The following is a 22,589-nucleotide window of genomic DNA, read 5'->3' on the forward strand; positions in this document are numbered from 1 at the left end:
GAGCAGCCACTGCCACTGCTGCCAGTCAGGGTAGATAATACTGAGCCACATGGACCAATGGTCTGACTCGGTATAGAATCATAAAACTGTAGAGTTGGAAGGGACCCCAAGGGTCATCCAGTCCAACCCCCTGCAATGAAGGAATCTCAGCTAAAGCATCCATGACAGAGGGCCATCCAACCTGTCTAAGGCAGCTCCTCTTATGTTCCTTTTACTCCTAGATTCCATGCCCACCCTTCCCTAGTGGTCTGGGAATGCCTCCTGTTGCCAAAACCTTGGAGAGCTGCCACAAGCAATACTGAGCTAGAAAGACTAGCGGTCGGGCACAATTGATATAAGGCAGCTCCAAGCAGGGGCTCATTGGCAGAGCATCCACTTTGCATGCAGAAAGGTCCCAGGTTCAATTGCTTATGTCATCTCCTGGTAAGGCTGGGAATACGGCATTATGAGAGAGAGAGAGAGAGAGAGAGAGCTGTTGCCAGGCAGCTTCTTATGTTCTCATTCAACTACCGGTAGCGTGTAATTCAGAAGCATGAGGACTAGAACCTTTATTGAGTTTTAAAAGAAGAGCTGTAGCCCAGTGGTATAGAACGCCTGCTTTGCCTGCAAGAGGTCCCAGGTTCAATCCCTGGCATCTCCTGGTGGGCTGGGCAGGTCCCATTATCCGAACCCGCCACCCTGTCGCTGCCTGCCAGTGTGAACAACACAAAGCTAGACAGGCTCAACCAGCCTCTTCGGCTCCCCCCTCGCTCACCTGCCAGGAGCCGGAGGGGATCTCGCTGAACCTCCCCAGGCCGCCGAAGGTGTAGCAGTCGTACATGTGGCGCAGGGACTCGGAGCAGTGCCACAGCAGCCCGAAGCTGACCTCTCCGCCGCCGGCGCCGCCTTCGCTGCCTTCCAGGGCGGCGGCCGTGGCCACCACCAAACGCCGCCCGCCAACGCCGCGCTCCTTCACGATCCAAGCCGGCGAGAGGAAGCTGAAGCTGCAGACGGCCACGAGGCAGGAGGACAAGAGGACCCAGAAGCAGCCCACGCAGCTGAACATCCTCGGCAGGGCGGCGGCGGGAGGCGGCTGGCCGAGGGAGCCCGTGGCTGCTCCGGCTGCCGTGCGCTCCCGCAGCAGCAGCAGCGCCGCCGCATCCACGCGGCCGCCACCGGCGCCTTTCTTCTTCTTCTTCGCCTCCTGCTTCTGGCGCGCCGGCATGGAGGGCCCTCTCTGGTTGGCTCACCTCGGGCCGGGAAGGGAAGCGAGCCGGCGGCCTGGGAGGGCCATGGGACGAGGGGCAGCGGCGCACGTGGCGAGCGAGAGGCGACCTCTTCTTCGTCTTCCTTGCTGCGCGCTTTGGAGAGGTCAGGCGCGCCCTTGGAGAGGTTTGGCGAGCCTTGCGCGGCGGTGCGCCTCCGTGCGCAGCGAGCAGGTGCGCTCACTGCCTCTCTCGCCGCCCGCCGTCGAGTGTTTTCTTTCGCTCGGCTCCCGGTGGGCGGCTCCCTGGATCCAGCCTCGTCGTCACGTGGAAGCGTTGTCGGCAAGCGGTGGGGAGGAGCGCGGGGGGTGGCTGGCTCACCCCACCGGGCGGAGGCTTCCCCCCTTTGCTCTAAGCGGCACCCTGAATCTGAAGCGGTGATGATGACGACGTGAATCAAGATCATGAGAGGTCAGGTTACTAAAGGGGACCCATCTAGTCCCAATGGGAAGCGCGCGAGCAGGACCTGAGCGCAACACCATCTCTCCCGAGTCCCCACTTGAGAGTCCAATGTTCGGAAACATTACGGCCTACGACTGTGGAGGGAGAACCTAGCCATCATCGTTAATAGCCACCGAGAGCCTTCTCCTGAGTCACGCATGAGTTCCAGCGAGGCTGAGAAAGGGAAAAGTCCGGACGACAGTCCACACCGTGGAAAGTCACTTCCATGCTGCGGTAAAACTTCACCTCTGGAGGTGCACTCCATTGTCTCTCGAGAAAGAAGGATGCCAACAGCTTTTAAAGCCATCCAAGTTGGTGGCCATTTGGATCACAAACTCTTGGAGGGAGTTTCATAGTTTTAACCATGCATGGTGTCCTCCTTTTTGTTTGGAATCTCCCAACATACATTTTCTCCACTCCACCAATAGATTGTTATGCACCTCTGCCATGCCCCCTTCCTCTCCCTTTTTCTAAACTAAAAAGCCCCAAATGCTGTCCCCTTTCTCTCCCTCCCCTGTTTAAAAGCCAAGACACGTTTCATTTTCCAGCCAAGGTTTACTTTATTATTACATTTCTATCCCACTTTTTCCTCCAAGGAGACTCAAGTGGGCAGACATGGTTTTCCCCTCCCCCATTTTATCCTCACAACGACCCTGTTAGGCTAGGTTAGGCTGAAACAGACAGTGACTGGCCTAAGATCAGCCACTGAACTTCACGGCTGAGTGGGGATTCAAAACTTGGTCTCCAGCACTTTTAACTGTTACACCAGACTGGCTCTCCAGTGGGTCCTCTGAGGGACACATTTCCATGTGAGGAAGTGCCATAGCATCCCCTTGGTATTTTTTATTTGAAATGGGGGTGCCAATGGAACTTTAAAAATAAAAATGGGGCAGCCGTGAGCCGCAGCTGGTGGCCACTGGGACTGATGAGGCAGAAGGCAGGGAGACGAACAGTAAGGGGAGCCAGAGCCAATGGCAGGCAGAGCCAACTAATTCTAGCTTTGTCCCCATCCTTCTCCCAGCTGAGTTCTACTGAGACTGAGGAGGAGGAAGCTGAAAGGCAGATGCCTGGCCCGGGGCTGACTATAAGAAGGCAGGCAGGCAGATGGGGGGCTGGCTGAGGGTGAACCGAGGTTGGTGGGGCAGTGCCCCATTGGCCCAAATGAACCAGCCTAGGTTGAGGGGGCCTTTCAGAGTCACTGTCAGTGTGGATAATAGTGGCCCAGGGGCCAGATGCGGCCCAATCGCCTTCACAATCCAATCCACAGATGGTCCGGGAATCAGCATGTTTTTACATAAGTAGAATGTGTGCTTTTATTTAAAATGCATCTCTGGGTTATTTGTGGAGCATAGGAATTAATTCATTCTTTTCCCCCAAAATATAGTCCGGCCCACCACATGGTCTGAGGGACGGTGGACCAGCCCACAGCTGAAAAAGGTTGCTGACCCCTGAGCTAGATGGCTGGCTGACTCAGCTACTGCTTCAACTGCTGTTAAAAGTCCATCAGGAACAGATCTGGAGGTGGGTAGAGGCTGAGGGAAATAATATTGCACTCAGACCTGGATTTATTTATAAGGAGGATTCCTTTCTTTAGTAAAGATACCACTGAGGGCTGAACTCTCCTTTTGGGTTGCAAGAGAGAAGTTTTAAAGGCAATTACGGTAAGTTTGCAAAAAGGTGGACAAGCGCCCCCATGTGTTTTCCAATAAAATAGCATGGGATGTTGGGATATGTAAGACTGCTCAGGTTGAACATTGGCCATAGGTCTGAAAAGATCGAAGCTACTTAGCTCTCCAGCGTTTCAGACAAGGGGGCCATCCCTACATGGAGATTCCATTGGGGACTGAACTTGAGACCTTATGCATGCAAAGCAGTTGCTCTTACCATTAAGCCACATTTATTCCCTTAAAATAAAACAAGGTCCCAGTCCTCATGGTTCTAAATGAAAGGCTGATTTAAAGAGGAACACGGGAAGCTGCCTTATGGCAAGTCTGATCTTTGGTCCATCTTGCTTAGTACTGACTACACTGACTGTCAGCAGCTCTCCGGGATTTCAGATGGGGGAATATTCCCAGCCTTACTCAGAGATGCTGGGGATTGAACCTGGGACCTTCTGCATGCAAAGCAAGATGTTCTACCACTGAGCTACAGCCCTGTCCAAGGTCAGGGCTGGATTTAGACCAGCGTGGGTGGTTCCCCTGGACATGGTACTGAGCCAAGAGGGCACAAAATCATCATCAGCAGAATCAGAAGAATCTTTATTTGCATCAGCCACTAGCCATAACAATAAAACAAAACAAAATGAACTGACGATAGAAGTAAAACCTTAACTATACAGAATACATTATGGGGGTTTACATCAATAATCAAATAAAATATACTATTGTAATTGCCCCTGCTAATTTTTTGGCAGTTTTTGCTGTCACCTGATTATCTTGATCTGCTAGAAGAAAGGACACAGTAACAATGATTGAGTGACCTGGTATGAATAGCAGTAGAGGGGTAATAACCTCACTCCTCAAATTTTTATAAAGAGTGCAAGCAAGCTAGAAGCACAGGAGCTACTGACTCAATACTGCCATCTCCACATGGACATAACCATTCTTCCAGTGGAATTTTTTGAAATCGACCCTCAAGTACATCTGAAGGCAGTGTATTTAATCTTGCATAAGTGAAAGTGCACCTGTATTTTGGAATTGTTAATTTTTGCAAATAGGGTGCCAATGTGTCAAAATGACTACGGTAGGTGGAAAATAATCATACCATGGACAAAATTTCCTTATTATGGCCAAATTATTCTGTTGCTCAATATCATATAGGCACTTTCTAATTAAATTATTTGCTTTACTAAAGCCCAATGTTAATAACTGTTGCGGTGATAAACCAGAAAAGTAAAGCTTTTGGTTGACAATTTTAGCCCAAGCGCTCTCGTGACAATCTTGCAATACTAAGGGTAGTAGACCGGTGGGGTTTAAATTTAGGCAAAGCCAATAATTAAATGTCCTACAGTGCCATGTCTGTAATTCAACAGAGGGGAGATTAGCCTCCAAACGCAATGAAGCATTTGGAACATGGGATGGAACCGGGGGGGGGGGGGAGGGAATTGCCTTAGGAACTTAGATTGATCCAAGGTGATCTTAATCATGTGAAAATACATCCTCAGGTAGTCCATTCACAAAACCACTTATATGGTGGCGATACATTGATGATATCTTTGTGGTCTGGACAAGTGGCAAAGATAACCTATCAATTAGGTAAAGGTAAAGGGACCCCTGACCATTAGGTCCAGTCGTGACCGACTCTGGGGTTGCGCGCTCATCTCGCATTATTGGCCGAGGGAGCCGGTGTATAGCTTCAAGGCCATGTGGCCAGCATGACAAAGCCGCTTCTGGCAAACCAGAGCAGCACACGGAAATGCTGTTTACCTTCCTGCTGTAGCGGTTCCTATTTATCTACTTGCATTTTGACGTGCTTTCAAACTGCTAGGTTGGCAGGAGCTGGGACCGAGCAAAGGGAGCTCACCCCATCACAGGGATTCGAACCGCTGACCTTCTGATCAGCAAGCCCTAGACTCTGTGGTTTAACCCACACGCCACCTGGGTCCCAACCTATCAATTACATCTACTCAATTTATCAATTTACACCCACTCCATTCATCCAACTACAGTACTTAAACAACTGCGAAACATTGATGGTCTGGGCAAATGGCAAAAAGATCAATTACGTCCATTCTGTTCATCCAGCTATCAAGCTTACATTCAACAGCACCACTGATAAGTCACAAACTCCTTTCCTTAACGTCCTCCTCAGCACTGGAAAAGCACAAGAGCCACAAATCTTCTCTACAGCAAGCCGACTGATGCCCACACCTAGATATACAGGAAATCCTGCCGTCCAAAATCCATAAACGTTGTCTACAGCTTGGATCTCAGGATCAAATGCATTTACAACAATGAAGATACATACGGTACCAAAGAAGGATCATCAGTGAACTTCCTCCAAAGAGGATATCCTCTTCATTTAATAGATTGAAACATCCACCAAGCTTCCATCCTGTTTAGAGAAAACCTCTGTCATCGAAGTGGGGTGTTAACAAATAGCAACTTCTTTTTACCAAATTCCTAGTTTAATTGTACAGGAAATGGTAAAAGCACAAGCTCTGAGACCCTTAACACCTTTTGAAAATGAATTAAACACAATGGATTAGTTTCTAAAGTGTACTCTGCTTTGCCTTAAAGTGACTTACAGATTTAAGGAAGCCTTTAGAAAGGTATTGGAACTAGAAACTGGCACACAAATTCTTCTCAAGGATTGGAGTAAAATTTGAGAATCATAGAGTTGGAAGAGACCACAAGGGCCATCCAGTCCAACCCCCTGCCAAGCAGGAAACACCATCAAAGCATTCCTGACATATGGCTGTCAAGCCTCTGCTTAAAGACCTCCAAAGAAGGAGACTCCACCCTTGACCCTTGACTCCACTCATGACCCTTCAAATCTGTTTCTAGTTTTCTTGGGCCAAACTCCTTGGAATTACTACACAGATGGCATCGCAAATGTCTTTTTAAAATTTTATTTATAGAAATTTGAAAACTAAACAATAATTCAACAATATTTCAAATTTAATCAGTCAACCTAGGACTTTCCCTCCATCCCTCCATGGTTTCCCCAAAATTCCAATTCTTGCTGCATGTTATTATTATTCTATGCCTTAACTTCTTCACAAAAAACCACCACTTTCCACTGTTGTTCTTACTCAAATCTTACTTGCATTTAAACATGTTTACATTGAGTTTTTAAACAATCTACAAACCTTTTCCAGTCTTCCTAAAAGTCAGTCTCTTTTTGATCTCTAATTTAGCAAATCAGACTTTCCAATTCTACATATTCTACAATTTCAGTTGCCATTCTTCTTTAGTAGGTACCTTTTTTGTGCATATAATATTCATGCTGCCAATGTTGCATAAAGAAACAGATTTACCTGTTTTTTGGGGACATCTGTTCCAGCTATCCCTAATAAAAAGGTTTCTGGTCTTTTGGGGAGAGTTACCTTAAATATCTTTTTTATCTCATTATAAATCATCTCCCAAAAGTCCTTAGCCACTTTACATGTCCACCATATGTGGTAAAATGAACCTTCTACTTCTTTACATTTCCAACAGATATTTGAAGCTGATTTAAACATCTTTGCCAATTTACTTGGTGTTAGGTACAATTTTATATATCATTTTAATGAAGTTTTCCCTCAAAGTATAACACGCTGTGAATTTAAACCCAAATCTCCACAGTTTTTCCCATGATTTTAATATTGTGTCCCATATCCCGAGACCAATGGATCATAGCAGATTTAATCTTTTCATCCTTGGTGTTGGACACATTTGTTGACTTGAGTAGTGAGTGGACTGTTGGAGTATGTTGTTATCCAGAAACATTAAGCAAGGTGAGAGTGTAATAGCACGATGGGAAGGAGCTAATGAGATATTTTGAGATTATCCATGCTTAAAGCCCCACCCCAGCTACACTGAGAGACAACAGCAGTTGGAGGAATTTCAGGAACTGAAAGGTCAGGATTTTATAATTGGACATATTTAGACTGACACATGCAAAGAAAAGGAAAATAATTAGAGCACCTCATTTGAAATCCTATGGAAAGTTAGATAAGGTATTAACATGAATAGAAATTGCGTGATGTACTATAATTATATACTAATAATAATAATAATAATAAATTTTTATTTATACCCCGCCCTCCCCAGTCAAAAACCGGGCTCAGGGCGGCTGACACCAACAGAACCACAATAAAACATAAAAACAATTAATTAAAATACAGATTAAAATACAGTATTAAAATTTAAAGTGCAGCCTCATTTCAAGTAGGCCATAAGTGGCTGACACCAACAGAACCACAATAAAACATAAAAACAATTAGTTAAAATACAGATTAAAATACAGTATTAAAATTTAAAGTGCAGCCTCATTTCAAGTAGGCCATAAATCCAAGCCATGAGGGAGAAAAACACAGGGGTCAGGCTGAGTCTAACCCAAAGGCCAGGCGGAACAGCTCTGTCTTGCAGGCCCTGCGGAAAGATGACAAATCCCGCAGGGCCCTGGTCTCCTGGGAAAGAGCGTTCCACCAGGTTGGGGCCAGTACTGAAAAGGCCCTGGCTCTAGTAGAGGCCAATCTAGCCATCTTATGACTCGGGATCTCCAGAATATTATTGTTTGTGGACCTTAAGGTCCTCCGCGGGGCATACCAGGAGAGGCGGTCCCGTGCAATCATGCCCAGTATTGACTGATTCTCTCATATTAATACCTTTCCGTTAGCAGAGGAGATACTGTATTGTGGTTGGTCTGCTGCTGCCAGTAACCAATATGCCTGAACCAGAATCACTTCCAGCCAGGAACGGCTTATCCTAGCCGACGGCCGTTCCCTTACACAAGATGGCTGCCTCCGGGCTCTAACGGCCGGGCGGTGGGGTGGAGAAAGAGAAAAGGGAGGGGGGAGAGCTTGCCCTCTCCCAAGATGGCCGCTCTCTTCAGCACGGCCTGCCCGCTTCTAACATGGCCCCCGTGCTACCGATCTCCCCAGCGGGGCGTGCCCTCGTCCAAGATGGCTCCCTCGAGCACACCCTCCAATCAAAACCCATTTCCCCGCGCTTCGATTCGCCGCTTTCCCTTCCCCGACGCCCATGCGGCCATGCCGTTTGAGGGCAAGAGGCCGGCCGGTTACCGTTGACTTTTTAAAAAAATAAATAAATAATAACCACCACTGGACATTTCCCGAAATGCCCCGCGAGGCCTTTCCTCACCGTTCGACCGCCGGAAGAAAGAACCTGCGCGGCGGCAGCGGCGGTTGTTGACAACATGGCGGCTGCCTCCCTTTCCGCCGTGTGGGGAGCGGGAGGCGGCGGCGGTTGCGGGAAGAGCAGGACGAAGGCGCTGCCTCAGGAGCCCTGAGAGGGAGACAGGACCGCCCGGGCCTCCCTCTCCCGGCCCCCGCGCCGCCGCCGCCACCATGTCCTTCTTCAAGCGGAAAGGTAAAAATAATAATAATATAGAAGCCCGTGTGTGAGGGGGGGGGAGAAGGGTTGGATGTGGTGTGAGGTGAAATGTGGGGGAGGGGTTGCCGGGAGGTCAAAGGGGCGGGGCGTCTTTTGGGGGGAGGGGAGGGCCTGTGTGTATGTGTGCCTTTCTGAGTGTGGGGGGCGACTTAGTGTGGGGGGGTTTAATTAAAAGAAATCTTGTTTCAAGGGCGGTGGGGGTGCTTGTTCCTGAGGGAGAAGGGGAGTCCGGGTTTCTGAATGGGGGGAGATAAGCAAAAGGACGAATGGGGGGCTGCCTTGGTGGGGGGGTTCGAAGGGGGGGCTCTTGAGGGTGAAGGGGTAGGTGGGTGTTCCTGCTTTCTCTCTGTGTTTGGGGGGGGGGTAGCGAACACGGTGTCCCCCAGATGATGATGGGCCAGCAGCCAGCATGTCCAATGGTTAGGGGTGATAGCGAGGGTGGGGAGGGGTTTGGGAGCTTTTGGGGGTGTCTCTGAATATAGGCTGGGCCAGAAGCAGCGAAAGTTTGAGGCCTGGTGGTGGTGGCAGAAATGGGCAGCCGAAGGGGGCTGTCAGTGGGTGGGTGGTGAGGGTATTGAGGGAATCGGAAGCGTGGAGAATAAAAGGCCTGGGGAAGGGGATGAAAAGGTTTAGGAACGAGCACGGTGGTGAGTTCGTTGGAGGGTGGCTATTTTGGGGGACAGAATTAATGTAGCGATTGGGAATGGGTTCCAGGATGCTAATGGGACAGTGGTCTTGGAAGTATTGGGAGTGAATGCTCATAGTGGTTGGGTGGGGATCTCTGCTGGACCCGTGTTATGGGGAATGCAAAAACTGGGCAAGTAGGAGACTAGGTAGAGACGAAGTGGGTGTTACGGGGTGATGGGTTATCATACTTGTTAGTGTAAAAACAGAGGGAATAGCAGCCATGGCAGTCAAAAGAGAGTGAACTAAGCTTCTGGGAAAAGGCATCTGAAAGAGTTTGAAATTCCCTCTGAATGAGCAGGACCCTTCAACTTCTGCCTTTATCACTAAGTCATTTTCAAACACGCCCAGTGCCATGTGCAAGGAGGGCTCACATGAATGTCCTTGAGCACCTTGGTTTTCCTCTTGGCAGCGCCTGCCGTCTGCTTTTGCTGCAGTGCCCCTGGACCACCGAGGGGCTGGTGGGCTTGAACTATCTGCTGACTACTAGCTTTCTACTACTAGAATAATTAACAGCAGCCAAGCCTGAAAGAATTATATTCAATGAATCACAATAGCAAACAGCCATAAAACAAGGAGCTGCTTTATGATTGCTTCTCCCTTAGGTAGAACCCATTCCTACAGATTTCATAGCCTGTAAGCTCAAAGCCCAAGGCAGCAGATTTGACATAGCTGCATTTGTGTTGAGGAATGCAGCTTCTCTCTTGTTTTGAGGCACTCCTTGGTGTAATAATTTGGGTTTGCATGACTTGAACGGGTGATTGCCTGATCTTCAAAGGCTTGGCTGTGAGTGCTCTACGACTAGTACAGCCCTCTCCTCACTTAGCGATATTAGCAATTGCATAAGTTTGCGCTTCCAAGGCAAGAAATTATTCAAAGTGATATGCACACCGCTAAAAATATTTTCTAGTTTGATAGTGAGCCATTAAACAAAAACAAGAAATTTGCAACGTTTGGGGGAACGTTTCCATATTAAGTAAAGTATACAGTATAGTGTAACTTGAGATGTACGTATTCTGTTTGCCTGTCTTGTTAAAATAGACCCAAGCACCCTTGAAGCAAAAAGGTCTGAGTCCTTTCTAAGGGAAATTTAGGGGGGCAGAGCTTCTACAGTATGAGGCAGGGGATGTGGCTGACATATTGATGGTGAGGGCTTTCAGGGTGCTTGCTCTCTGCTGTTTGATCCTTCTTTTGCATTTATGAACTGTTGCAGTGGATACATTGTGCTGACCTTTAAGGCCTTTAACCTGCTCTGGTCAGCTTCTGTGGGGTCACACTCTCTCTTAACAGGAAACATTTATGAGTCCATCTGCCTGAGTCAGGTTTTTCCTAAGTGCTTTTCATTCTTCAGCATCCTATAGTGCATTTCAGTCTTTAAAATATTGCTTTGCCACACCAGCCATAGTGGTGGTGTCTGCTTGTGAATGGCTCTGGATATCATGGAGCAATGGTACAATGGAAATGTGATGAATGCATTTTCATTTTTTAAAAAGTTGCTGCTCATTAAGCATTTTTCATGGTTTGTAGGAAGGGAGGGGCTGGATAAAAACAAAAAATCTCTTTCTAGGAATGTGGGACTAGCTCTCATATTTCCCCCCAAAAAGAATAGGAGAAGCAATTATAGAACAAGGAAATAATAAAAATGTGCCTGTTGCCATTTTCTGAATCATGTTGATTAAATTGCAGTTCCTGTGTGTGTGTGTGTGTGTGTGTGTGTGTTTTAGAGTTAGACTTTTGTTGGGGATTGTTTCCCTGTTATAAAGCAGCTGAAGTGTAAGGCTTTTTGTAAAAGTCAGCCTCTTGATACACCCACTAACTGTACAATGGATTCATTTAAAGTTGCCTTTTCCTTAACCGACACAAACCCTGTACTGAAAACAGCTATTTTGTGACCCAGCCCAGCCTTGGGAGCTGCTCCCCAGTTCTGGAATTCCCACGCCTGGGGCCAGTAGCTATAGGCTGTAAGACAGCCTGTCCTTTCACCATAGCCAACAAGGGAACAGGCTGGGTATTTCCTTCTGTCCAACCTCCTCCTCCCTTGGGTGTTGATTCACCATTTTTGCCCTTTTACTGTATTGAAGGGTGGCAGTGTCCTTTAAGCAGGGTTCTTTAACTAGCTCAAACCGTGATTAAATATGGTACTGGGAAATGAGGGGAAGGAATTCATGGTTGCACCGGTCTCTGGAACTTTGCTAACTCCCAAGTATTTTCCTGAAACACCACTGAGACCTTTTTTATCAGATTTTGAGGAGTGAAGCAGTCCCGGGGCTCAGGTTAGCAGTGTGACATCTGTTTTGGTCCAGGATAGTTAGGAATCCCAAAATAGACAATGTAAGGCTTGCACGCCATAACTAGCCCACCAACAGGACTTTGCCCTTGACCGCTGGTCACTCGAAGACGCTCAAAGATGTTTCCTCCCCCTCCCCAAAGGGAGCAGTTTGGTGTCTGGGCACTCCTTGTTTAGGTGCCTACTCTGACTCTACAATATCTGCATAGCAATGTTTCCTTCCTTTAATCAGGGTTATCTCGCTGATCTTGAAAGCATTGCTGAGATCCTCGATAACAAGGGGGGCAACAGACTTGAGATGGACACAGTTGTGGGACCCACATGGTGGCAGCCACAGTTTCCCACAAGCAGGCCTCTCAAAAGCCTGAATACCTGGCGCTGCAGAAAACCGAACGCAAGGCATCCCAGCAACAAAACAAGTTTGCCTCGTGGGCAGCTGGCAAGGGTGGCATCCTCAACTACTCTCCTCCATTCTTAGACACACTCCTTGACGCTGGCCAGGAGTTTCAATGCAGATCCACCTGCATTTTGAAGCCAAGATACCCTCTGTAAACTATTATACAGGCCGGCCGGCCTTGGAATTGTCTTGCCTCAGAATGCAGGGATATGGAAGGGGGGTGCGCTTGAATGCCTCTCCATGTCAGAAGTTCCCTCCAGGTAGAAAACCACCATTTAGGGGGGTGCTCAACTAGAGCCCTTCTCCTTATACTAGCTTGAATCGGGCATGGGCCTTCTGTTTATGTAGGGAAGCATACAAACATGTGACACCCCTTCTCACCCCTTTCCGAACACCCTCCCTTGTGGAGTGTTCCCTCAGCCTCCTCTCTCCTCTCCTTGGGAGTACTCCACGCAGCTGCCAGTCTCTGAGCTGCCCCGCCCCAAAGAGAGATGCCTCCTCACACTGCCCCACAGGGGCCTGGGAAGAGGATGCCCCAGCCTTAGTGCCCCCTGGAGACCGGCCCACGGTGAAAATGAGACCAGCACTGTTCTCACCTTGGGAGGCAGCAGTGGATGCTGCCGGGCCTGCATGGTGGAAAGGCTCCCAGGCAGGCCTTGCACACAGTAAGCGCAAGAAAGGGCAGCACGGTGCCTGCCTGTCCACCTGCCTGCCCAGCCTTCCACTTGTCTGTCCATTCCCAGTAGCAAGGGCTGGTGGTCCAGCTGGCTGGGCTCCCTCACCTGCTTGCTTCCTTCCTCTGAGGCTGCCTCAGCTTCTGGCAACCAGCACCCCCTAGCCAGCCCCAGAGGCACCATTCGCCCGGAGAGCTTGTAGCCAGGGCTGCTGCAACAAAAAGCTATGCAAGCCTTTGGGAGGCAGAGACACAAGGGGGCATCAGAGAAGGGAGGGAAAGAAAGAGGGACAGAGGCCAATGTTGCTTGTTGCACCCCTGGCAATCATTCAAGGCACCCCAGGGTGCCAAAGTACATTGGTTGAAAACCCCTGCTGTAAAGAAGGTGAATAAGTTGTAATACTTCCTTTTTTCTTTTCTTTAAAAAAAGTAATCTTTCAGGTCACCCAGCCTTCCTCCTCTGCAGGCTGAGAAACTCAGAGGACAATACAGGGCGGGGCAAAAAAATCAGTACTGCTCTGGCAGGTTGATAGTGACCATGTTATGCCACTTCCTTTCCTGGGCAGAGAAGCAGGAAGTTTTAAAGTCAAGATATAGAGAGAAGTTCCGTGTCAGGTTCAAGTTACCCAAAATTGTTCTGAGCACAAAGTTGTTTTACCTTTAGGAATACATCAGCAGAGGAAAAACTTTGGACTATAACTACCAGGTACCATTTGGAGCTTTTCTGGAAACTTTGGAAGACAAAGAACAGGGCTGGCAAAAGTCAGAACTGCAAGGCATTGTAGGGAGATGCCTTAGATCGAGGTGCTTAAAAGAGAAAAGTTTGCTTTCCTTTTAATTTATATATGCCCAGTAACAATGTTCTCTGAGCGACTTACAATATCAGTAAAAATCAAAATAGAAAAGTCAACAGTAATACAATCATAGATTTAAAACATTTAAAAAAAAAGAGTTAAGAGATCTTTAAAAGGTCTTTTCCTGGTGCTGAAATGATTCCAAAACTGGCATCGGTTGAGCCTCTCCAGATAATTGGGTTTTGAAAAATGTAAACCAGCAGCCAGAAGTGACTGTAGGAAGTTTCAAACACCTGTATTCTGGAATGACTAAGGAAGCATGCCAACTGCCTGATGATTATGGAAGTGACGCTCACTGAGCATTAAGAAGCCCAGGCCATTTGTTTTCTTATGTGCAACAATGAGATTTTAAGTTGGGGAGTGATAACAATTTTTGAGTTTCACTACTACTCTGTAGCAGAAAATTGCTGGAAAACCCTGGAAACTTGAATGGTTCTTCACTAATATGTGTGGGCAGTAAAAGAAAAGACCACTTATTCTTTGTCTGTCTAAGTATATCTATAAGCAGCCTTTGGTTTTTCAGTATGATGTAATACTGCTGTGGTAAATCTAGTAGAAATTCTGCTGACTGCATTTTGGACGTGTGCAAGGAAGTGAGCCTTCAGATTACTTTCTGAATCAGTGGGAACTCTTATTAGCTCCACAACCCTAGTGGCTTTAGGGATGCAGTCATGAAAGTTCCTATCTCCTGTTCTTTGGGACCAATGTGTCAACCCAGCTTTGCTAATAAATCCATAAATCTTGGTGGCCTGCAGAGAGGTTTAGATCCTTCCTGCTCCCACGTGTCTATAGGAGATGAACGGCATAAAAGGGGAGGGAGAAGAGAACAAACATTGCCAGCCTGGTCACCTGGAAGTCATTCCTACTCACCGCAGGTGATCAGGCTTGCAGACATTTCCTGCCTACAGCAGGCATTCATGCTACATGGAGATTTTGTAGCCCGAGAGTCTGCAGCTACCTAGTGGTGGTTCACAACAGTTCCCTGCCAGCGCCTTATTTGATGATTCTAAAAGATAGTGGGGTCATGGAGTGGACCCTTTGAAATCAATGGTCTTAACTTAGTTGGATGCCTCCCAGGTTTCCTTGCAGTAGCATTTTTATCGCGTTGAAATGTAACTGACCTCTGTATTCCTGCTTAGTAATTCCCTCGTGCATGAGGCTGGCGGTGATAACAGAAATATTCAGGTGTAACCAGAAACGCAGGCAAGCTAAGTTGGTGACGTAAGTGAAGTTTGTGTTCCCGGCACCATGTTAGCAATTAGAAGGAAGTTACCGGTACCTGGAAGCATCTCCGGAAGGGAAGCAAGGGAAAAAGCCAGTGTGGAATAGTAATCGGGATGTGGGAGGACCGAGTTTGAATCCTTACGCATCCATGGCACTTACTGGGTGATGTTGGATAGTCACTGTCTTTACAACCTTTGCAGGGTTGTTGTGAAGACAGAAAAGTGGGAGGGAAACCATGTGAGGTTTTTGGTTGGTTTGGTTTGGCTATAAGTTACTTTGGGTTGCCTTGGGCAAGATAAAGTGACTAACAATTTTAATGCAACGAATGAATAAATAATAAATAAATCAATAATGTAAGCTACCATTGCAGCAGGATGCAGATGGAATAAATGCACACTTGACTGAATTGTTTCTAGCAGTTATTGGAAGAAACAGCCCATGGAAATCAAGGAAGGGGGGAGCTGAGTGCATGTTCTGGATGAAAGTTCAGGGCCTTGGCAAGTCCATTTAGAAAAAGGGCTGCAATGTTTAGGTCACAGTCACAAACCTACCAGAACCCTCTGATCATCTTCTGAGGCCCTTCTCCAGGTGCTCTTGCTGAGGAGGTTCAGAGGGTGGTGGCAAAGAGCAGGACTTATTCCCATCTATGGAACGCTCTCCCCTGTGAGGTCTGCCTGGTATTTCCCATTGAGAGATTTCACCAGGCAAATAAATGCTTACCTATATTCCAAGGCTTTTGATGGACGGAGATAATGTTGTGCGCTGTTCTTTATTTGTCTGTGCATTATATGTGTGAATATAATATGAACTGTAGGTGTTTTGTATTAATTCTTTTAATGGGATGGTGTGTTTATGTTCTTAAATGTGTTGTAAGTCACTCGGAGATGGTTGGGTAACAAGCGACTAACAAGTCTGATAAGTGATAATTAATAATGCATTTGCTTTTCATGAAGAAGGTTCTGGATACCATTTCCAGTATCTCCAGTTTAAGCTGGGAAAGGCTGCTCTGCCCGAGACCCTGGAGAGCTACTGCCATTCAGTGCTGAAAATGCTGAGCTACGTAGGCCAATGATCCGATTCAGTATAAAGCAGCCCCCTCCCTCCTCTTTCATCGTCACAACAGCCCTGTGAGGTTGGTCAGGCTGAGAGAGAAAGTGACCTGCCCAGGGTCACCCAGTGAGCTTCATGGCTTAGTGAGGATTTGAACCCAGGTCTGAAAAGCTACACCACACTGGTTCTCTTGGTGTTTGTTTCAAATCACCCTTTGAAGGCAATCTGAAACAACCACAGCAATTAAAGGAAGCTGATAGAAATGCAGTCCTTGCTCTGAATGGCACCTAGTTCGAACTTGGCCTGAGTGGCGGTAAATGTTTTGAATTTCATGCATACTTGCAAAATCTGTTCCCTAGATCTGCCTCCTCCTTTAAGCCGGCTATACAAGTCTGCACTTTACGGATGAATTATGCAAAGCCCTGTGAAAGGTCTGCATTTCATACAGCAAGGCTGCGCCTGTCAGCCTTGCTTGTCCTCTTTCAGCGGGAGGTTGCAGCTTACCAAACTGGGCCACTGAGAATCAAGAGAGTGAGTAAGCTGCCTGCTAGATGAGCAAGCATTCCGGTTATTTTAACAAGTGGAATTCACAAGATAGTGTGGAGGTGTAAATGCACTGAGGCCAGAGAGGCCTTTTACGTATTTCCTGTTATGCCACTGATTGCCAAGGGGCAAACATGATATTTCCAGCACATGAAGTCTGGAAGATATTTCCAAATAGCCACAATGTGCATTTCTGAGGCCACAGATCAATCTGAATGTTTGGGCAACAACTCCCTTCGGCCCCAGCCAGGCCAATGGGAGTTACAGTTCAAAACATCACCAGGTGAGGGGAGGCTAGCCTACAAAGGAGCCTGCAGGATTCACAAGTATGCTTACTCCTTCACTTAAAGAATTCAGCCTTGTAAGAGATTATCATGCTGCTGAAATAACCACATTCAAAAGGGGTCTGCCAGTGAAAACTGCAGGCCCTTATCAAGTTATTTCCCTTCCCCTCACAACACGAGGCTCACCAACAGTCCCTTGCCTGCAGTGTTCGAAACTCCCATTGTTCTAGGCACATTTTGTGACAGGGAATTTCATTAGCTCAAACAGTTTCTGAGCTCTGGGTACAGTACTGTGCCTAAGATTTCAGATTAAAACTGCAGAGTGGAAGGAAAGGAGGACCTTTTTCTGCCTCCCCACTTCCAGCTGCTCTCTGAAGACTGGAGAAGAGACCCTCTTAAGAATATTAGGGGGGTGGGCAGGGGAAGGACTAGACCATGTGAAAAATGAACAAAATGTTTTAGCTGCAGTTCATTCATTTTCAGTTTTGTATTCTTGTTATTAAAAGCGTGCCTAGGCATTCCGTTTTTGCGCCCATAACCTCGGTTTAAGGTGCCATTTAGCCCCTAGCTTCCATATCTCAGTTTCTAACACCGTTTGTCTGGTAGCCTGTGGTGATTATCAAACCCCTCCAGGTAACTAGGCAGAGATGTGTCTCTAGAGCTACAAATGGCTAACAATGTGTGCCTGCAGTCGGGCAGCTAGTAAGAACCAGTAAAGGCCGGTGACTTTTGCCGACTTATGTAATACACATACCGTACATACAATATTTTGGTGTTTTTCCCCTGTGTAGCCTCCTTTCTCCTGCTTCTGTGGGAAACGCATGGCAATGACATTGTTGAAGCATGTGTGAATTGGGGCTTTGTGTCAGAGCATCTGCTTTGCATGTGGAAGGCCCCAGGTTCAGTTCCCAGCATCTCCAGGTACAGTTGGGAGAGATTCCCTGCCTGAAACCATGGGCAGCTGCTGCCAGTCAGTGTAGATGATAATGAGCTAGATGGACCAGTGGTCTGACTCAGGATAACTCGGCTTCCTATGTTATGGGGAGGGAAGGGAGTACCCGTTAGCCCTGTGCCAAGCACAACAGCCTTCCTCCTTTTGAGTTCAAACGGCAAGAAAGTGTCTGTACCGGTTTATAAAAATGAACGCAGCGAGTACTTCAGAGGGTCTTGTAAAAATTAGCGAATTTCCTGTGGTGAACTTTAACTACAGAGCCTGTCTTGTTAAATCATTGCCTGAGAAATCCTTGCACTTCTCAGATTGTGTGTGGATGAGCTTACTTCTCCTATCTTAAAGCCTCCTCTTTCAGACCCAAGGCTCAGATTAGATGTATTAAAGATTAAGTTATTAAACGTCTGAAGGATGCCTCCCTTCTGCCGCCAAATAAGGCAGCAGCAAATATTTCCGTTTGGCTAATTATTGTAATTCTTCCTTTTGAGGCAATTATCTATGTTGGCTGTTTTCACATTGTTTGGCTTGTGCTTATTTTCCATGGAGGCAATTATCACCAGCCGCTCTGCAAAAGATCACTTCAGTATCGCTAGCTGTGCTCCATTCATCTGAGAAGCACATGCATTGAAATGTTCAAAGAACAAAGTGGTGTGTGTTGAAGGAGAGAGTAGTGGAGGTTCTGAGGTTTGTGAATGAAAGATGCTGTTCATGTGTATACAAGAACTGGAGTTGCTGAGTGGCAAGGAGAAAGGAGCTGCAATTTGGCACATCTCTGCGTCGTGACTGAAGGGAGATCTGAAGTTGTCAGGTGACAGTATGCAAGCCCTTATTCTTCTAGATCCCACTCTCTCCCAGCAATTTGTGACTGGTATTTGGCTGCCTTGCAGGGCTGTTGTAAGGATAAGAGAAAATGCGCTGGAAGCATTTCAGACGTTTGAATTCTGCTTATACACTGGTATAATCTCAGGACAGTAACTTTTATTTTTTTTCTCCTTCCCTGCTCCCTCAGTCATTTAATGGTGGGCGAAAGATGATGATCTTCTCATTGTAAGACAATTGAAAAATATAATAAACAATTGCATATAAAACAATTTAAAACCAACAACTTTTACACCTGTAAAATTAGTTTCAAATTTAATTCAGATATGTGATACAAATCTCCACTTAGAAGGCTTTTTGAAAGAGGAAAGCTGTAGAAAAACAGGGCACATTTCTAAATAAGGGTAGGCCAGACCGCTGATGGGAGTTGTAGTCCAAAACATGGGGGGGGGGACACCACAAAAGACTGGAGTTGGGCTCTTTACTATCTGCTTTTATTTAGTATAGTCAAACTTCGGCTCCCGAACGCCTCCGTTTTGGAACATTTTGGCTCCTGAACACCAAAAACCTGGAAGTGACTGCTCCCGTTTTCAAAAGATGAACGGCTTCCTGGAAGTTTTTTTCTTTTTTCTCCATTGACTTTGCCGACCATCCTTTGATCCTCAGTTGTTGAACGTTTTGGAAGTCAAACAGTCTTCCGGAACAGATTACGTTCAACAACCAAGCTTTGACTGTATTGAATCTAGGAAGGGACCAAAAGGCCATTGATTCCAGCCTTCTGCCAGGAGGACCGCCCACCTCCCAGGTTAATATGCACAATCCGGACCACGTACTCTTTGGATGCTGCTGAACTCCCAATTCCCATCAGGCCCAGCCAGCACGGCCATGGTCAAGGATGATGGGAGTTTGAAATCCAGCAACATCTGGAGGTCCCCAACCTAGGACCTTGGGGAGCCAGTGCCACTCAGACAATGCCTGACTAAATGAGCCAGCGCCTTGACACATTCTGGGACAACTTGGAAGACTCAGCATCCTTCCCCGAAGGGCAGACTTGACTTTTCTGCGAAAGCGACTGGGCCTCACTGGATGTTCTTTTGTCTTGCAGTGAAGGGCAAAGAGCACGAGAAAGTAACCGAAGTGAAAGCAATTAAAGGTAAGTGCCCGTTTCTCAAATTTCTGAAGAGGAGGAAGGGTGATGTCAACTAGGCCTGGTCAACTAGATCCCACTGTCTAGAGGGGTGTCCAGGTCAGTTTATTGCAGCAACAAAACAAAACAAAACAAAACAAAAAAGACAGGGAGTTTTCTATGGAAACAGCCTTTATCTTTCTTTATGTAAACAAATTTATATACTGCTTAATTTGGGAGGGGGGGGGAAATCTCAGTAGTTTACATGAAATAGTATAAAATATTTATAAGAAAACTAGCTGGCCCTGCCACGCGTTGCTGTGACTCAGTCTGTTAAATGGAGGCTCAGAGTCCCCCTTCAGACTCTCCTCACCTTCAGAGTCCCCCTGTTTTAGGCGTGTTCTGTTTACACAGGTGTATCCCTGTGATTTCCCCCCACCCCGTGCCGATCCATGACGTATTCCGCCCCCTCCTCCCCCACCCCTGGCTTACCCCTGTGGTTCCCCCCCCCCATGTCCCGACCCATGACGTATCATGACCCCCTCCTCCCCTCACCCCCCCCGGCTCATCCCTGTGATTGGTCCCACCGTGTCCTGACCTATCCCGCCCCCTCCTCCCCCCAACCCCCACCCAGGCGACTCAGGACCTCCATTCGGCCCAGCCTATGTAAACGGGAGCCGAGGTGCTGTTGAGAGAGAAGGTTTTATAGGTGCAGTACCAGTGTAGCCGCCTCTAGAGGGTGCTGGTTTGCAACCTGGTTCTTTTCCCAGCATGCATTTTAGTCTGATTTGTGAGTTCTGGAACATGTGGCTTTTGGGGTTTTACCTGGCCCAGGTGTGACATCTGTCTTTAAAAACGGTATGGGCTTGCTCTCACATTCGCATGTGGCATTGTGTCAAAATTTGAACGCATTCGGTCAAGCAGTTTTGGTGAAACGTGGATACTAACGGACATGGCCAGTTTACATTTATATATATAGATACTAATAAAACCAACAGACTTTAAAAGCAAGTAGATGTAATAAGATGTCCAAAATAGAGAGAGAACCTACAGAGTTTAAGACCAAGTGGGCACAATAAGTTCCATGTCTGGGTAGGCTTGCCTAAACAAACTCATTTTGCAGGCATTGGAAATAGTGAAGGCACCCACCTGATCTTAGTAAGAGGGTTGTATAGCAGGGTGGCTTGCCTCTCTCCTTTGAGGTCACCCAATCCCCCAAGCTAGCCTTCTCCTCTCTGCAGTTTGAACTATAGTTCCCATCAGCGCCAGCCAACATGGTCGTCTGATGCCGATGGGAGCAGTGGTCCAAAAGATCTGGCAGGCACCAGGTTGAGTTGCCTGAGCGCCCAAGAGTGTGCTGCCATGCAAACAAACTTGAATGGGCAAACTCTACAGTAAATTTTGTACTAAGACTTCCCTGGCTCTGGATCCAGGCCTGATGCCAGCACCCGCAAGCATTTGAGAGCCCCCTCCAGGACGGACACCTTTCCTACCTGCATAGAACACAAGACATAGAAATATTGACATCGATATTCTGCGTCCCTTTTCATCTCTTTCGATCCTGTAATAATAATAAAAATATGGAGATTCTTATTCCTCGGAATTTACATGTGTGTAGCAATGTGCAATCTTCTTACCGCAAAAGCTGAAATTGCTTCAGGACTGGATTCAGGTCTCCAGTAGACTACCCTGAATAAATGCCTCAGGAATTCCTATTCCCCTCCCTCTTGGCATAGCGTTTGCAGAATCAGGACCCATTGCAGTGCCAAACAATGTTCAGCAAGAAGGCTCCTTTGCCCGGCTTCTCAGATCACATTGGAACTTAAAGCTCTTCCTGCTCTCCGGTACCGAAAATTTCCTTCATTTTGTGTTTAGTCAGCATTGAGTTCCTTCAAAATGTTGGTAATCCTCAAAAGATTAGGAGGATTAGCCTTAACTGGGTACCCTAAGCCCCATTATCCGGGTTCTCTTTCTATTTTTCAGCCATTCTGTGTCATCAGCACAGTCTTTTTACTGCTTTCCGCAAGCAATCCGTGTGTTGGTGTGTGTGTGTTGCTTTTGCTGTCGGGGACAGGAGGGTAGAGCTGAGCTGAACAGTATTTTCTCTGCTTCTGTTGCTTATCTCTGTCAAATTGGCACAACCTTAATGTGCTCCCCTTCTGCCTGTTAAAACATTCCAGTTGCCTTGCTAATTTCACTCTCTGCCCCAAGATTAACTACAGGAGGAGATGGGAGCATTTTGCAGCCCGAAGGCCGCATTTTCTTCTGCTCTCGCTTCCAGGGGCCGCATGTTGGTCAGGTGGGACGCCAGAGGCAAAAGTGGGCAGAGCAACAAAATAGATTATGAGCTTTGTGCAGTAGGCTAGTTTCTGCACACACTCAAAACACCCCTTTCTCTCTCTCCTCCATCCAAGCAAGCAGAGAAGCATTTTCAGACTGGAAGGACACTCTGTCCCAGTCAGGCAAAAGCACCCAAGAAGGGTGCAGGGGGGGGCGAGTCTCAAGGGCTGCGTTTGGTCCCTGGGGCTCATTTCCCCCACTCCTGAAGGTCCTTGTGACTTGCGTCAGGGCATGTTTACAGTGGGTTCTTTGGCACCTGACTCTCCAAGCTGCAACAGTTTGCTTATATGCTCATTATCTAGAGCATTTTTTTCGTACTTTGCATCAAAGTCAGCCATTCCTGCATTAAACAATTATGTACATTGCAGTCTGATTCAAGAAGCACTTCTTCTGTGGATTGAAGAAACTGGTTTCCATACTGTGTGCTAACTAGCATTTGCTCAAACCAGGCTGCCCAGAAATTTTTTGGATCCAGCTCTCATCAGTCCTGTCCAGCATGACCACAAGTTATGGGATGATGGGAGCTGGACTCAATATCTGGAGGGCTACAGGTTCCCGATCTCTGATTTAAACCACGTGGACGTAGTTTGGGGTGCTGAACAAGGTGCAATTGGCT

The 22,589-nt window shown here is 47.2% G+C and overlaps 2 protein-coding genes across 2 annotated transcripts in view; one reads left to right on the plus strand and one right to left on the minus strand.

Annotated features, from left to right (window-relative positions):
• The window catches only part of LHFPL7 (LHFPL tetraspan subfamily member 7), a 64,970-nt gene extending 63,544 nt beyond the window's left edge, over nucleotides 1-1,426 (minus strand). The window contains exon 1 of the mRNA XM_035139688.2: nucleotides 755-1,426. Within this exon, the coding sequence (XP_034995579.2) occupies nucleotides 755-1,204 (450 nt within the window). The 5' untranslated portion in view covers nucleotides 1,205-1,426. The remainder of the gene's footprint in view (nucleotides 1-754) is intronic.
• A 7,055-nt stretch (nucleotides 1,427-8,481) lies between these two features.
• AKAP10 (A-kinase anchoring protein 10) overlaps nucleotides 8,482-22,589 on the plus strand; it is a 32,418-nt gene continuing 18,310 nt past the window's right edge. The window contains exons 1-2 of the mRNA XM_035139648.2: nucleotides 8,482-8,719; nucleotides 19,613-19,660. Of these exons, the coding sequence (XP_034995539.2) occupies nucleotides 8,698-8,719; nucleotides 19,613-19,660 (70 nt within the window). The 5' untranslated portion in view covers nucleotides 8,482-8,697. The remainder of the gene's footprint in view (nucleotides 8,720-19,612; nucleotides 19,661-22,589) is intronic.

This window comes from Zootoca vivipara, chromosome 15 (genome assembly GCF_963506605.1).
Source record: "Zootoca vivipara chromosome 15, rZooViv1.1, whole genome shotgun sequence".
In the NCBI taxonomy this organism is placed as follows: domain Eukaryota; kingdom Metazoa; phylum Chordata; class Lepidosauria; order Squamata; family Lacertidae; genus Zootoca; species Zootoca vivipara.